Below are 14,480 nucleotides of genomic sequence, written 5' to 3' on the forward strand. Positions count from 1 at the left end.
TGCTGTGTATCTGGTAGAAACCTTTTAGGCCTCTGAGTTTTCTCTGACTACTTCCCCTGGGCTCTTCCCTTCCTGTCACCTTTGCAAATACACAAATTTCAGGTCAGCTCCAGGATCACTGAAGACCCTCCCTGGTAGTCGCCACACTACTGGGTGTCTGGGTGTTGGAGCGGTAGTGGGGATTCAGGCACACTCTTTTATTTCTAGTAGCTCCAGAAGAGAGAAAGAAGAGAGTAGTGTGAAGCGTAAACTATCAGGTCTCTAAAAATTCCTGCCTTTTAAAATTGTCTTTTATTCTTTTCTAAATTGGAGTGGTCATGTTGTATTTTTACTTATTTATCTTCTTTGATAATGTTTCTTTAGGAACTCCCCAGCGTCCTTCTTCTCCATGAGCTGTCTAAGCAGGAAGGTGCCTGGACCATACTTCCGCTGTTACCACAGTACGTTTACCTCAAAATGTGTCAGGTCTCGACACTTGTATGATCCCTAGTTTTCTTATCAAGAGGGTATGTTTTTTCTCAGAGCCAGTCAGTGAGGTAAACTTGAAGTCCACTTTTTATGATTACTGCATGAGCCAGATTTCTTGATGACTGACTCCTAGTTATGAGTGGCTTTCATTTTTAAATATGTCCTTATTAAAAGATAAAATGTCTATATAGTTGATATTTATATTTGAAAATAATCTATCTTTAAGAACTCCAACTGTTATAAAACCATTAGTATGTGGCTTTCTTATAACCTGAAACTATTAACTGAAGAAAAATATAGGGGCAAAGTGCAGATTTCTTGACATTGTATGTGTCCTTCATCCATTTCCTGCCTGTGAGTTTTAAACCTTATAATGATCTCCCTTTATAAAGTGATTAGTACCATCTATTTCCTTTTGTCAGCTTTTCTGTAACGTATAGCAGAAATTCATCATGGATTTTCTTCTGTGAAGAAGAGACAAGAATACGAGTTCCAGAACTCTTAGAAGTGCTCAGGAGATACGACCCATCAAAGGTGAGTACAATTTCAATGCCAGTATTTCTCTTTTGGGGAAATGCTTAAAAGAAGATTTAATTTTCATTATGAGGCTTTTCAGCCTAATGAAAACACTTAATTTTAAAGGAAAAAGAATGGAATAATAGTTGACTATCTGGAAGCAATGTTCAATAAGTCTCTAAATTTTGTAGCTTTTAGACGGATGGAACTTACAATGAACTATTTTTAAATGAAAAACTATCTATCTATGCTAGCAATTTCAGAGAATTTAGAAACTATAACCCAGTTTAAATGGGTTATGTCTCTTTATGAACAATGACCACATATCATTTTAGATAAGAGATATTTTTTGAGTGCCAGCTGTGTACCAGGCAGTATGACAGCAGTGTCTAGGACACACACACCTGCCCACCTGGATGGAGAGGGTGCAGGAGAGGATGGCCCATTAAAGCAGCAGTTACAGTTAAAAGTGAGACATCTTGTAATAAGCAAACAGAGGGTGCTGTTAGAAGCACATAGCTGGCATCACATTTAAGTTGGGAGGGTCACGAACGAAAGTGACATTTAATCTGAGTCCTGTAGAACAAGTAGCAGTTAACAGGAGAGAAAGAGTGTTCTGAGCAGAGGGAACACTATTTGAGAAGTTCTGGAGAAGGGATGCATCTTGCGTTAGAAATGCACAGCTCCTTTCATATTTTCAAATTTTATTTTGTGCAGACATGACATTGTGCAGATAAGACATTGGTCTTGTTTACCTCTGAATCCCTAGCACTGATTGGAGTGTTGACCACTTAGTAGGTGGTCGATGAATATTTATGAAAATTATACAACCCTGTAATGTCAGCTTCCCTGTGGGGCTGCGATCAGCGCCTCAGGAGGTTCTGGAGGTTTTGAGGGCTGCCTTGGAGATATCGGGTGTAAACCCAGCTTTTCCATTCTCTTGGAGAAGCCCAGGTCACTTTTTAGAGTTCTTTCAACTTGGAATAAGCAGAATGGGTCCTTTCTGGTATTGCTGGGCCAGCTGTCCTACCCGAGATCTGATGACCATTCAGAGCTGGACCAGATTTGATGAGGATTTGGGGAGCAAAGGTGGCCTCTGGGTACCTGTCTGGTGTGTTGATGTGGACACCCAAAGTTGGGCGACAGCTGGAGCACCAACTTACTTTCTCAAACTCTGCAAGTGTGTTGTTGTCATCAAACCACCACTTTCGATGTTAAATGCTTGAAGGACGCATTATGATTTCTCTTCATGCCTTTGCCTCCTGGGAAGATAACAGATATCATTCAATGAGAAAGTTTTTAGGTTAAAAAAATAGTTCCTTCAAAGAATAGAAAATTACGACCATGTCTCATCCCGTCTTCTCAGATGATGCTCACCAGCGTCTATGCACTTCTTGCCATGTTTTATGTAAAACATTTGTTAGGCTTTTATGTTTTCTTTTCACTTGGGAAAAACTCCCAAATCTTTTTGAGGATGTAGGAGTTTTAATCTCCTCCTAGTGTTCATTTCACCTGCAGATTATTTTTCCATTATCCAAAGCTCTAATTCTGTACAGTGACTCACTGTGCTTTTTAATGAAAATTGGAATGATAAATTCAAAAGTTCAAAGCAAGTTCAGAGGCAAAATGAGATGTTCCCCCCTCTTTTCTGAACTCTCCCATGTGAAAAAAAAAGCTAGGATGCTTTATTTCTTTTGAAACTAGTATTTGGGAATAAAAATTACGTAATGTTGAAATTCACTAAAACCAGTGTGGATTTTTCCCTTACCATTTGAAATTTTAGAAAAGGAAGTATAAAGCAAACCTGGCTTTGATACTGACACAAATAAACTACATAAAAATAATATGATGTAGTATGTTACAGTATCAGTTATTTTGTTTGAATCTGACATTTTTTCCTTTCAATATCTTTCTGTCATTCTTACTAATACAAGTTTATGCTGTTATACACTATTTTAAATGGAAAAATGTAATCTTTATTAAAAGTAATCTTTGTTAAATAGCCTTTCTAGGTGATTTCTATAAATTTCTATATCTTGATGAAGTCTTTCTTCCTCTCCACCCCCACTCTGCTTTCAGTATAAGCGTGTATTTACTCACATGTCTTGACTTTTTTGTTATTAGTAGAGGTGAAACACAGGTACTGGTAAAGTAATTCTATGGTACTAAGAGAACATTGTCTGACTTATTTTATTATAGTTTATCTTGATAATAATTGTCTTTGTTATGAAGTTATTAAGAAAATCATTAAGAAAGATGGGGGTATGCCTCTTTTCATAGATTCTATATCAGTCTCTCCCTTAATATAGTTTATAATATAGTCCCCGACTAAAATGTTAAAAAAAAATCTTTTATACTAAATAATAGCTGAAAACTGCCATTAGCAGTTAAAACCTAAAAACATGTTCTGCATAAAATTAGGTTTGGAACAGGAGATGATAACAGTGGAAGATTAGTGAGAAGGATGCTAAAATACACTGACGTGTTTCTTTTCATTAGATAAGCTGTATTGACATGGTATGTTAAATGTGATGATTTTTGTACTGGTTAATGTTTAGTAGTTTGGCAAAGTGTTATATTATTGATTTAGAAAAATGATGTTGAATTGTCCATCTCAAGCCAGGGCCATTTGCCTGGTAACTATCCCTCTTGCCTAGTGATGACTTGATTTAGTTATAAAGTATCAAGAAGAAAACCATCAGGTGGAACTGTGAACCTAACTGTACAGGTTGTGTCAATGGCTTTCCCGCCTCTTCTCTCAAGACCTACTGCTGAATTGACCAAAACTAAGACTCTGGAAGGTATTGGGGACACAGCCCCAAGCAGAAAGGGGCTCTGAAGAAATGGTGCTGTATCCCTCCTGATGAGGGATAGGGAGTGAGGTGGTGATGGCTGGATAAGAGAGAAAATAGGTAAAAACTTTTAGAACTTAGGGTACTTGGTTTAAATTATATGCTTTAGTCTCCTTCATTGGGGTGGTTGCCCTTTTATTTTTTTCAAGTGTGTTTTTCCAGGACCCATCAGCTCCAAGTCAAGTAGTTGTTTCAGTCTAGTTGTGGAGGGCGCAGCTCACTGGCCCGTGTGGGGATCAAACCGGTAACCTTGGTGTTATGAGCACCGCGCTCTAACCAACTGAGATAACCGGCCGCCCATGGGGTGGTTGCCTTTTAAAGCTTTCCTGGGCTTGCTCCATTAGTTTCCAAAAACCAGTGAGCACCTGGGTATTGTTAGCTATTCTGGGGATACAGCAGTGAGCACAGTGGACAACATTCCTGCCCACAGCAGGGGATATTCTTGTTGCAGGGGAGATAAGCAATAAGCAAAAGTGCAAACAATGTGTCAGATCGTCACAAGGGCTGTGGAGAAAGTACAGCGGAGTAAGAGGGATAACCGACAGACTGGGGTGGGCTTACTGTGCCGTAGGGTGTCAGGGAGCAGCTCCTGGATCAAGTCACATGGCAGCAGAGTTTGAAGGAACGAGAGGGAGGGAGCCTTGTGCTTCCTAGTCCTCCACCAAACCGCCTTCTTCATGCCTCCACCTCTGTCTAACAGGAGCCTCAAACTCAGTGTGTTCAAAACTGAACTCTTACCCTTTAAACTCCTTCCATCTTCAGTCTTCCTCATCTCAGAAATGGCATCACCGTCTATCCAGTTGCTTATCTGAAAAACATAGGACTCATGACTGACTCCTCTTTTTCCATCAGCCCCAGTTGAGTCTCTCTCCAAAACACACCTCTCACTCATCTGCTTTCCGTATTCAACACAGCTCAGGCCCAGGCTACCATCATCTCTTCCCTTGAGCATTATTAGCTGGTTTCCAGGTTTCCACTCTTGCCCTCCTAATAATCTAGGCTCTCTATAATTCAGATGATAATCATTCACCTGTCCAAAAACTTCCAGGATCTGCCATTCCACCTGAGATAGTTTCGCTAGATACAGCATTTTTGGTTGGCAGACATTATCTTCTATCACTGCAAAGGTGCTGTGCTACTGTCTTTCATATTCTGTTGTTTCTCTTGAAAAGTCAACTGTATGTCATTTTTGCTCCTTTGAAAGAAATGTGATATTGTCCCCCAGACTGCTTTTTAGATTTTCTCTACATGGTTTTTCAACCAACATGTACCTATGTGTAGTTTTCTTTGTACTTGTTTTGATTGGAGTTTATAGAGCTTCTTGAATCTATAGTTCGATGACTTCTGTCAGTTTTAGAAGATTCTAAGCCTGTTTTTCTTCAGGTATTGAGTCAGCTCTGGTCTCCTCCTCCTCCTTCTGTTCTGTGCTTCTAATTTAGACTTTTTCACTGCGTCTCACATTGCTTTTATGCTCATTTCTGTATTTTCCTCCTTTTGTTTTCTTTTTTGTATATCAGTGTGGATATTTTTTTACTGACTTGCCTTCCAGGTCACTAATCCTCTTTTGTGTCTAATATCCTTTTGGATTCCATACTTTAGTTACTGCATTAATTCAGTTTTAGAATGTCCATGTAACTCTCATTTATATATTCTAGTTCTTTGGTAAAATTCTTCATCTTTCATTTATTTTCTTAAACATATGAATCACAGTTATGTCTCCGATAACTACAAAATCTGATTTATCTGTGCGTCTTTCTATTTTTCATTTTTCTCTTTGTTTTCAGTTTGGTCTTGTTTCTTGGCATACCTGGTCCTTTTCTACTAAATGTCAGATACTTCATGTAAAACATTGAAGAGGCTGTGGCTGCTATCCCTTCCTACAGGAGGACTTATGTCTGTGCCCTCACTCGTAGCCCCCCGCCCCCCGCCCCCCGCACTTCACCCTTGGGCTCCCCAGCAGCCCTGCTGACATCTTTGTTCAGCTCTTTAGCCTCTACACTGCTGCTTTCCACTTGGTTCTTGGTTTTCCCCCTGGCTTTTGTACAGCCTAGGAGTTGAAGGGAAATGACATGTATAATTTTGGACTCACTTCTCTGAAATCCTCTTAAATCTCTACCTTTTTGGCAGTCTCCAGCTCCAACCTGTCCAGGGAGGTGGCAGAGTCCCCAGCTACTGCTTCCTGTGGTGTGCTCCTCTCTGCTCTGGGAACCAGCCAATTCCTGAGGGTAAATGGAGGTGAATATGGGGTTCCCAGGGACAGGTGCCCCTTTTCTCTGGGATGTTAGCCCTCACTTTCCATCTGTCTTGTTTTCTGCCGCCCTCAATCATTTGCTTTAAGTAATTCTCCTGCTTTTGTACTTGTTCTTGGTGGAGGAGTAGGTCTGATCCAGACTGTTCTGTTGTGGCCAGAAGTGGAAGTCTGCCACTTCACTTAGAATCTAAAGTCTATGTTGCTTTCCACTGGTGTCTAAAACCCACTCTGGTCTGTCTCCTGCTGCTCTCTTTCATTCCGTGTCTCCTTACACCCACGCAAGTCTAGCCACACTGGATTATTTTTTCCATCTAATATATCAAGCTCTTTCCCACCTCAGGGCGTTTGTATTAACTGCCTTGACTGCTCCAGCTGCCCCCGGATGTTATTTACTCTTCAGTTGTTATCTCTTTCCAGGGCCGCCTCCCATTCGCCTGTTTTGTTTTCATCGTAGCACATCGCAGTTCTATCTGAACTCACTTTACTTGCTTGCTTGTTTCATGTGTCCCCACTGTTGTGTAAGCTGTGTTTCTGCCTGGTGTGGAATCTTTGTTAAGTGCTAATTGATAACAATAATAAATTTTAATTGAATGAATGAATGAATGAATGAATAAAACAGGCACTGCTTCTGGAAGGAATTTTTCAAATTCTTCTTTGCAAACCTCAGTGGGGCACAAAGGAAACTGTTTTCTTTGCCTTCATAGTATTTTGATATGGAATATTGTATAAAATACCACTTTTACATATTTATGTTATAATAATGACTAACATTTTATTTATCCTGATGATATTAAATTACTCTCTTTATATACGAAGGTTATGTTCTGTTCATTAGCATATAAGTATCAATTTTATTTTTGTTGAAAGTTTTAAAAATATGTAATTTTTTTATCACCTAGAATATGTAATAAAGTAAAATTAATGATATGACTTTGTTTTGGTCTTACAGGAAGTGGCTTTTTAAGGAAATGACATTTCATATCTTTATTTAACAGGAATGGTTTTTAGGAAAAGCATTACATGATGAGGAATCTACAATCATTCACCATTACGCCTTTTCTGAAAATCCTACAGTTTTTAAATATCCAGACTTTGCTGCTGGCTGGGCCCTTAGTATTCCACTTGTAAACAAGTAAGAATTTATTTGATTTTTTTTTTTTTTTGATGTGTGGATCAACGTTTATTTCTCTGCGTGTTATAATTGATGGATCTGAGATGAGTTTTCAGCCAGAGCCATGTATGCTAGAGCAGGAGCCGTCCCTGAGGGTTCTCGCTTCTGCTCCGTCACCTGCCGGTCCCATCAGACTCACCCCGCCACCTGTCTGTGCTTCCTCTCACTCACCTGCAGAATAAGGTGAATAGCAAATTGTGACTCTGAGGAAGGGCACGCAGATGGTCTGAGAATGAGAACTCTACACCAAGGAGTGTTACTGTTGTTCGTGGAGTAGTTAGCAACAGGTATGACTTTGATGGTCAATAACGATGAAAAATGAACCTGACACACGCATGGGCCTGGGAGTTGATGCTAGTCTGTGCGTGGGTATTCACGTTTAAACACAGGCCAGGCGGGAGGGACAGCTCCCAGGAGGCACTGGTGATATTCGTACCTGGTTCTTTGTGTGTATAATAGCAGTCATGCTTTTTTAGATGTAAAAAGTGAAGATAATTAAGGTGTACTGCAGGAGAAATGTGGTTGTCGACAGGCCCTGTCAATCTGAATACTTCAAATTAATTATTACGTGTTTTTGTTCTTTAGGGAATGGAAAGTTGGTAAAGCACTTGTGGCCTTTATGTCTTCAAAGGTGAAAAGGTTTCTTACATGATGTTTCTTACATTATTTCTTACATGATGTGTGCTGTTTCTAGGATTTGGAGTCTTGAGAACTTTTTAGCTCATTGTAGGTACAGGAAGTAGTAGATCCCTTGTCATTCGTGGCTGGCCGAAGGGCTGGGTGACTTCCTTGACATTTGAAAGTTCCTTACAATGTAATCCCCTCCTTTCCACTTAGAATCCAGAAATGCCGTCAGCACCCCGTGTTGTCCAGGCTTCCTTACTACTAGGGGACAGTGTTGTGAGGCAGGTTCCAGTAGGTAGATGTGCCCTGGAAAATTCTTTTTAGGCACTGAGTTATATTGGGTTCCATTTGGCTTGAGAGGGCACAACAGAGGAGGGGTCATTTGGGGGGCTGGCAGCTGAGACAGTGGCTTCCTGATGGTGGCGGAGACCACAGCTCCTTGCCACCCATTTCTGTGGTATGAATCTGGGGATTGTTTTTACAGTCTCAGTCTAGAGTCTCTTTCCAATAATTCTGTGAGCCATCTATATGCCTTAATAAATGCATTTTGTGCTTAAACTGGTCAGAGTGGACTTTCCAGCTGAAAACTTTGGCCCGTGTGCCCCGTCCTGAGATAGCCGGGCAGGGCTGCCCTGCTCCCAGCCTGTACCAGACTTGTCCAGGATGGTGCTACAGTGTCCTGCCCCATTCTCAGGAGGGCTGGGCCAGGGAGGGACCGAGGAGAGAGCTCTCATTCTCTCTCAGCCTCTACTGATGTGCCTGGCCCTGCTCTGTCAGAGTGAAGGGAATATGTGGTATCCGCAGACCAGGATCATGGTTATTCTCAAATTAATGAAACTTGTGCTTGCTGGCGTTCGAAGATCAGGTGCTACCAGCACTCTCTTTCCATTGTGTCCAGCGGTCTGGTGCCAGGGACCAGTTCAGCACCCTTTGTTTGGCCTGAACCCTTCAGAAGCTGTGAGCATCATGTCCCACGCTGGGCTCTGTATCTTGTCCCTTCAGGATCCCAGAGGCAGCGGCAGCAGCAGCAGCAGCAGCAGCAGCAGCTTCCTCTAGTCCAGCCTCACTCTTTTCGCTTTGCTTCGTGATGTGGATTATGTGGGCTGCCTTCTCTGCAGAAGTCCTGGTGGCCGTGGCTTCTGTGAAGCTCTTCTTCACTCTGTTTCTCTCCCTTTTCCTGGAGAGCCAACTGAGTCCCCTGAGAGAGGGACAAGTCCAGCTATAGCCTTCCCATGACGTTCAATGAGCGTAGACAGCGCCTTCTCTCCAGGGCTAAGGAGGAAACCAGCAGACCCACGGAGCCCTCGGACAGCAGGCCCGGGGAGACAGCCAGGTGTCTGAGCCAGCGCGAGCTCCTTCTCCGTCCCTCCCTCTGGTGCAGGAGGCCTCTCATCCTGAGGCAAACCCTGGCGGTCTCAACTTTGACCTTTCTGCTTCCATCCCAGTTTCCTCATCTGGCAAGGACCTTAGAGACCTCTTTTGATGCTGAATGCAGTTCACCTTTTATTGAGCTAAGTGTGAGAAATAATGAGAGCTCTGGCTTCCCTTTGGACTTATTTTTAAACCATATGGATGGGAGTGATGTGTCTTGAACACGCCTTTGTCACCCGTACAGGACAGCTGTGTCCAATCCTACTGCTTGTCATGATGGCATGAAGCATCGCCTATCCTATGAAACCTCTTGGATCTGTGACTGCCCTCTGGGTGCAACGCTCATAGGTATAGAGGCCACCAGGTACCGGCAGGTGCCATGGCTCTGGCTTATGCTCACCTCATAACCACCTTGTGCTTACCATGTGAGAGCTGCCAGGGACTACACGTCCTGCACCAGCCAAGATATTTGTCTTGTTAAGGGGACACTTTATGTTGTGGATTGCCTGGCATTCTGTAGAGATAGTCCCATGGGCACATCATTCTCTTTCTTGTCGTGTTTATGAGGTTATTGAAAACATCTGTTGACAAGTGCCGACTCACTCCCTTTCTGGTCAAGCTTACCAATATTTTCCTACAGAGATATGAGAGAAGATGGAGGGCCTCCCATCACTGCAGTAGGGTGTGTAAGGAGCCATAGCCAAGGGAGTTGGGGCCAAAAAACTCATCTTTTGCACGAGTTCACAGAATTTCCAGCACTTCCCCCACAACTGCTGCATGATCGAAGAATGAGGCACCAGTTAACCGTCTGCATTGAGCGTCATCCGCTTTCACGGCACTGAATAACTACCAACAAACCGTAGAATATTTGCATTTAATTACTATCCATGGTCTTCTCTGCCTGCCGTCCTTTCCCTTGCCAGCAAAAACAAAACAAATTAAAAATGCAGACTCTACCGTAGGACCAAATTAAAAATTCTGCTTATCTTAGACCCTGTTTCCTTTTTCTCATGATATAGACAGGTAATCAAACAAAAAAATGATATAACCCATCTAGAATAGCAGCTGTCTGTGGCCAAAATATTATACACCTAATAGGAGATTCTTACTTATTCTTTAAGAAATTGGTATTGTACTTTGAAGTAAAGGAGGTGTAAGTACCAGTTAGCCCCACCAACTGCAAAGCTGGGTCTTCCCATTTGGTCTGTCCGCATTCCAAAGCTGATGTGCTGACGTAGTTTCCTCTTGTTATTGGGAAATCTATCAGTCTGAACACTGAATTGAGGACATACTATTCCTGTACTTGGAAAGTGAGGTCTGTGGTGTGGTGGTTGCAGAAACCCAACACTGTTACTGAGGAGCCTGGTTCTGTGTCTCCTGCTTCAGACACAGCGTCATTCATCCTAAATCTGGTTCCCTTTGTGGTTTCAAGGAAGTAAGGGTGACATGTGTTTATTTATGTCCAGCAGTTGAGAACCTCTCTAGCCATGGAAGGTAAGTGCTTATCTTCAGTCTCTAGTTGGATCTTGTCCAGTTGAAGTTGGTTGGATCAACTTCAGGTGTGTACCAACCCCTGGACCATTAACAGTTGCCAGGGAACGCCAGTATTTTGGTTGGGATCAAACTAATTCGGATTCTGGAGCCGTTTATTGGGCTCAAGAATTAATCAGAATCGGACTTCTCTTGGGAGGAAGGAAGGGGAAGGAAGTATTGTGTAGGCAACTCACAGCGCCCTCTAGAGGAATGCCGAGTCTCCTTCTCACCATTTCTGGATTTTCTGAACTACTTAGTAGGTAAGACAATTTACAGTTATACTTATGAAGGTATTTATCCTGCTCAAGTCACCAGAAAAACTGGTTAAAGACCTTTCATGACACACTCTTTCTTACACTGTTTCCCATCAAAAATTTCATTGGCCCCAATTTCTGGCATTAATTGTTTTTTTTTGGCACTTATTGGTTATTGAAATTAGCATTTAAAAAACCCTGTGCCCTCTTGCTTGGTGCATAGACCAGTGAAACCTAGTTCCCACTGCTAGGACTAGCCCTTTAAGTTAGGACAGTGCCCTGCACACTTTTAGAACTTGAACTCATTTGCACGGTGACTGCCTTCGGCTTGGGATGTCACGTGGTGACATGAGGCGACCCACCAATGTGAAGTTCATGATGTCGAGGTAACCGTCACTCCATGGCGGCTAGGCGTCACCACTTAAAAATGTCAGTGTGTGCATTTGTTTGTCTTCAAATCAGTCATTATCTCCCTGAAAGGGCCTCTACCCATGGTCCTCACTGCTCCACTCTCTGAAGTTTCTCCCAAAGGAAAAGTTTCAAGAATTGAATGAGAAAGAAGCTTAAAGACAAAGAGCAGACAGCACACTTGGGCTAACAATTCAGAGATGTGTCTGTTGTATATTGGGAAGGGGCATGGGAAGCGTGGCCATTCCCTGTGGATGTCACATGAGATTGGGTTCTGATCACAGCTTTGTGTCCCTTGCCTGTGACTGTCGCCCAGGTGTGACCTTTTCTGTTTTTGGAGTCTGAATGTGGTCTGTTCGGATCTTGGAGGCACTTAGCATGAGTCCACATTCCAAATTTAATATAAGACCAGTTTGTTTATACAAACTGGCTCCGAGTGAGCAGAACTTGAGCTGGTCAAGACCCCACTCCAGGGCCGAGCTCTGTCTTACCATATGTCGGAATGTGCCTGTGAATTGGTGTCTTCGTGAACCCTCACACTCCGACTCACAAATCTGTAGGCAGACACCTAGCAAGGTGACAGATCCCACGGGCTTCTTTTGGAGCTAGCTACCTGTCACCAAGCTACATTAATATCAACCAGAAGACAAATGCTTTAAACCAAGTATCAATTATAACCCGAGTCCTCCTTCTTTCTCTTCCCTCTAATAAGGAGTAAATTGTTAAAGAAACCTTTGTGGCTCAACCAGGCTAAAAACTCAGTACAGATGTTTGATACTTATTACTACTTTTCCTTTTAAAGTCACTATTATTTCTTTATAGTGAAAAAATGTAGTAGGAGGTTTGTAACTGAAACTGATGGTCTCATCTCTAGCCCTGTAATGAATATAGGACCGTATGGTATGCCAGCGGTCTTGGTAAGTATGTAACCCTACCTCGCTTGGCTTGGAATCAGAGAATACACGGCCCCTCTAATCGGGTTGCTCACTGAGCCCTTGGTTTGGCGGGGTGGGCACTCCTGGCAACACAGATTATAATGCGTGTAACACAGCTGACGGGACGGTGCTTCCTCTGCGAGCAAAGGAACTTTCCATTTCTTCTGATAGGCAAGTCTGGAAAGGTTTCACACAGAAGGTGCCCTTGAGTCTGGTCTGGAAGAAAGTTTGCAAAGTAAAGGTTGAGTGCAGGGGTATGTGGGTCCAGGGCCTGACGACTTTGTTCTGCATTGCAGGAGCCATTGAGGATTTTTCAAGCAAGAAAATGATGTGAAATGAAACTGTTATTTATTCTTCCCCGAAACCACATGTTCTCTCCCCCTAAAAACTCCACACACCAATTTAATTCATTTGGGTGATTAAAAATAGGAGAGTGGAAAGTAGCAACTTTGTGTTCTCTGTCATACAAGATTTTTGCTTTTCTTTTTCTTTCTCTGCGTTATTTAGTGTAAGGATTATCAGGAGTCGACAAACTTAGTGGCTTTTTGTAAAGGCACTTAATGTGTTGTATTGTTTTATATTGCATTTGATGTTAATAGCCAGATGTTATAGTAATGAATGCTGCATTTGCAGCAAGCCTCGCCATCATATCCCGGTCAACATGTAATTGCATTTTCACAGCCCTCTGCCTCTAGTAAATTAAATTGTTATTTTTTATCTGAAAATTTGTATTTTTGCTTGTTTTCAGATATTAGAAAGTCTCAAGAATGTGTTATTCTTGTTTAACCCTTCTTCTGGTTTCAGAAAAACCCTCAAATTGTCTCTGTTTTTTAGGCTTACCAAGAGGTTAAAGAGTGAGCCCTTGAAGTCCGACTTTACAATAGATTTAAAACATGAGGTATGTTGTGGTTTGTTTGGTTAAAAGTCTTACTAATCAGGAATTCATATCTTCTGATATAACAGGTGTCCTGTATTCCCTGCCATGGCCCCGCCCCCCCCCCCCCCCAAGGTTGTTCCACTCCCCAGAATCAGGTCCTTCTCTGTTAAGCTCTTTTTAGTCACGTGGGTGGAGAAGGATCAGTGAAAAAGACTGCATCTTGTGATTCTTGATTCTTAGTTTTAAAGCTAGGTGGATGGGTCCAGCAGTGGATTTCTAAAAACATGTAAAAGTGTCATTAAAAGTACCTGTGGTCTTACTTGGTGCATTGGTTGTACATGAGGCCTTCGTCACACCCCTGTGCTGGATCTTTTGGGGCAGAGCTGAGCCAGTTGGTCCCAAGCAGGAGCTGTGGCACGCCAGTCTGGACCCTCAGCACCCCTGGCATTTACTGGGTATCTGTGACCGATCGTCCTGGAGGCAGGTGGTAGGTGTCTCATCATTGATCATTAAGGTCGGTGTGCATTTCATTGATGGGCATGTTTGACTGCCTGAAACAGACTGCCTTTCCCTCTGCAGGAATCTGTGTCTTAGGACCCTGGGGTCCGTCTTGACACGTAATAAGTCCAGCCATGTTGGCAGCCTGCCAGGAGCAAAACGGGAGCTGTGGTGTAGAGCCTAGGTTCTGGAACCTATTAAAGATTGAATGCATACAATCGAGCATTTCTAACGTATGTGAAAGGGATAAGGGTTGGGCAGAATGTCTGTGTGGTCCCAGGTTCCTGAACCTGGGTCTGTACCACAGCTGACTTTTGTTACAAATACCTCGGCAGGCCCTGGCTTCCCACTAGTCATTCTTTCCTTTTTGTGGGAGAGAAGACTGATTTTTCATACGTGTATTTCTCGTCAAGTGAGTTATTTCCTCATGTAGAAACAGCCAAGGAGTGAACGTCTTGCACGTGCGCTTTTGCTAGCATAGTCGTTGCTTCTGTGAGCATTTTGATGTGTGGCATGTGGATTGTCTGCAAGGCTTTCTCCAGGGCAGAGGCTTTTAAACTGTTATTTTGACTGTGACCCCCTTTAAAAAACTACATTTTTAATCGTGACCCAGTATATTTGTGTGTTGTACTGTGTTTTGTTACTGGTTTCTAACTTAGACTTATTGTGGTCTATATAATAGTAGTTTGAAATACTTTTAGGCTTTATGGCTTAGTTCGTGT

At 42.5% G+C, this 14,480-nt stretch overlaps 1 protein-coding gene across 1 annotated transcript in view; it reads left to right on the plus strand.

The window, feature by feature from the left end:
* Positions 1-14,480, plus strand: part of B3GLCT (beta 3-glucosyltransferase) — a 95,388-nt gene that overhangs the window by 40,159 nt on the left and 40,749 nt on the right. Inside the window, exons 5-8 of the mRNA XM_074330078.1 lie at positions 364-440; positions 891-1,002; positions 7,083-7,219; positions 13,218-13,281. Of these exons, the coding sequence (XP_074186179.1) occupies positions 364-440; positions 891-1,002; positions 7,083-7,219; positions 13,218-13,281 (390 nt within the window). The remainder of the gene's footprint in view (positions 1-363; positions 441-890; positions 1,003-7,082; positions 7,220-13,217; positions 13,282-14,480) is intronic.

Source organism: Rhinolophus sinicus, linkage group LG04 (assembly GCF_036562045.2).
Source record: "Rhinolophus sinicus isolate RSC01 linkage group LG04, ASM3656204v1, whole genome shotgun sequence".
Taxonomy (NCBI): Eukaryota; Metazoa; Chordata; class Mammalia; order Chiroptera; family Rhinolophidae; genus Rhinolophus; species Rhinolophus sinicus.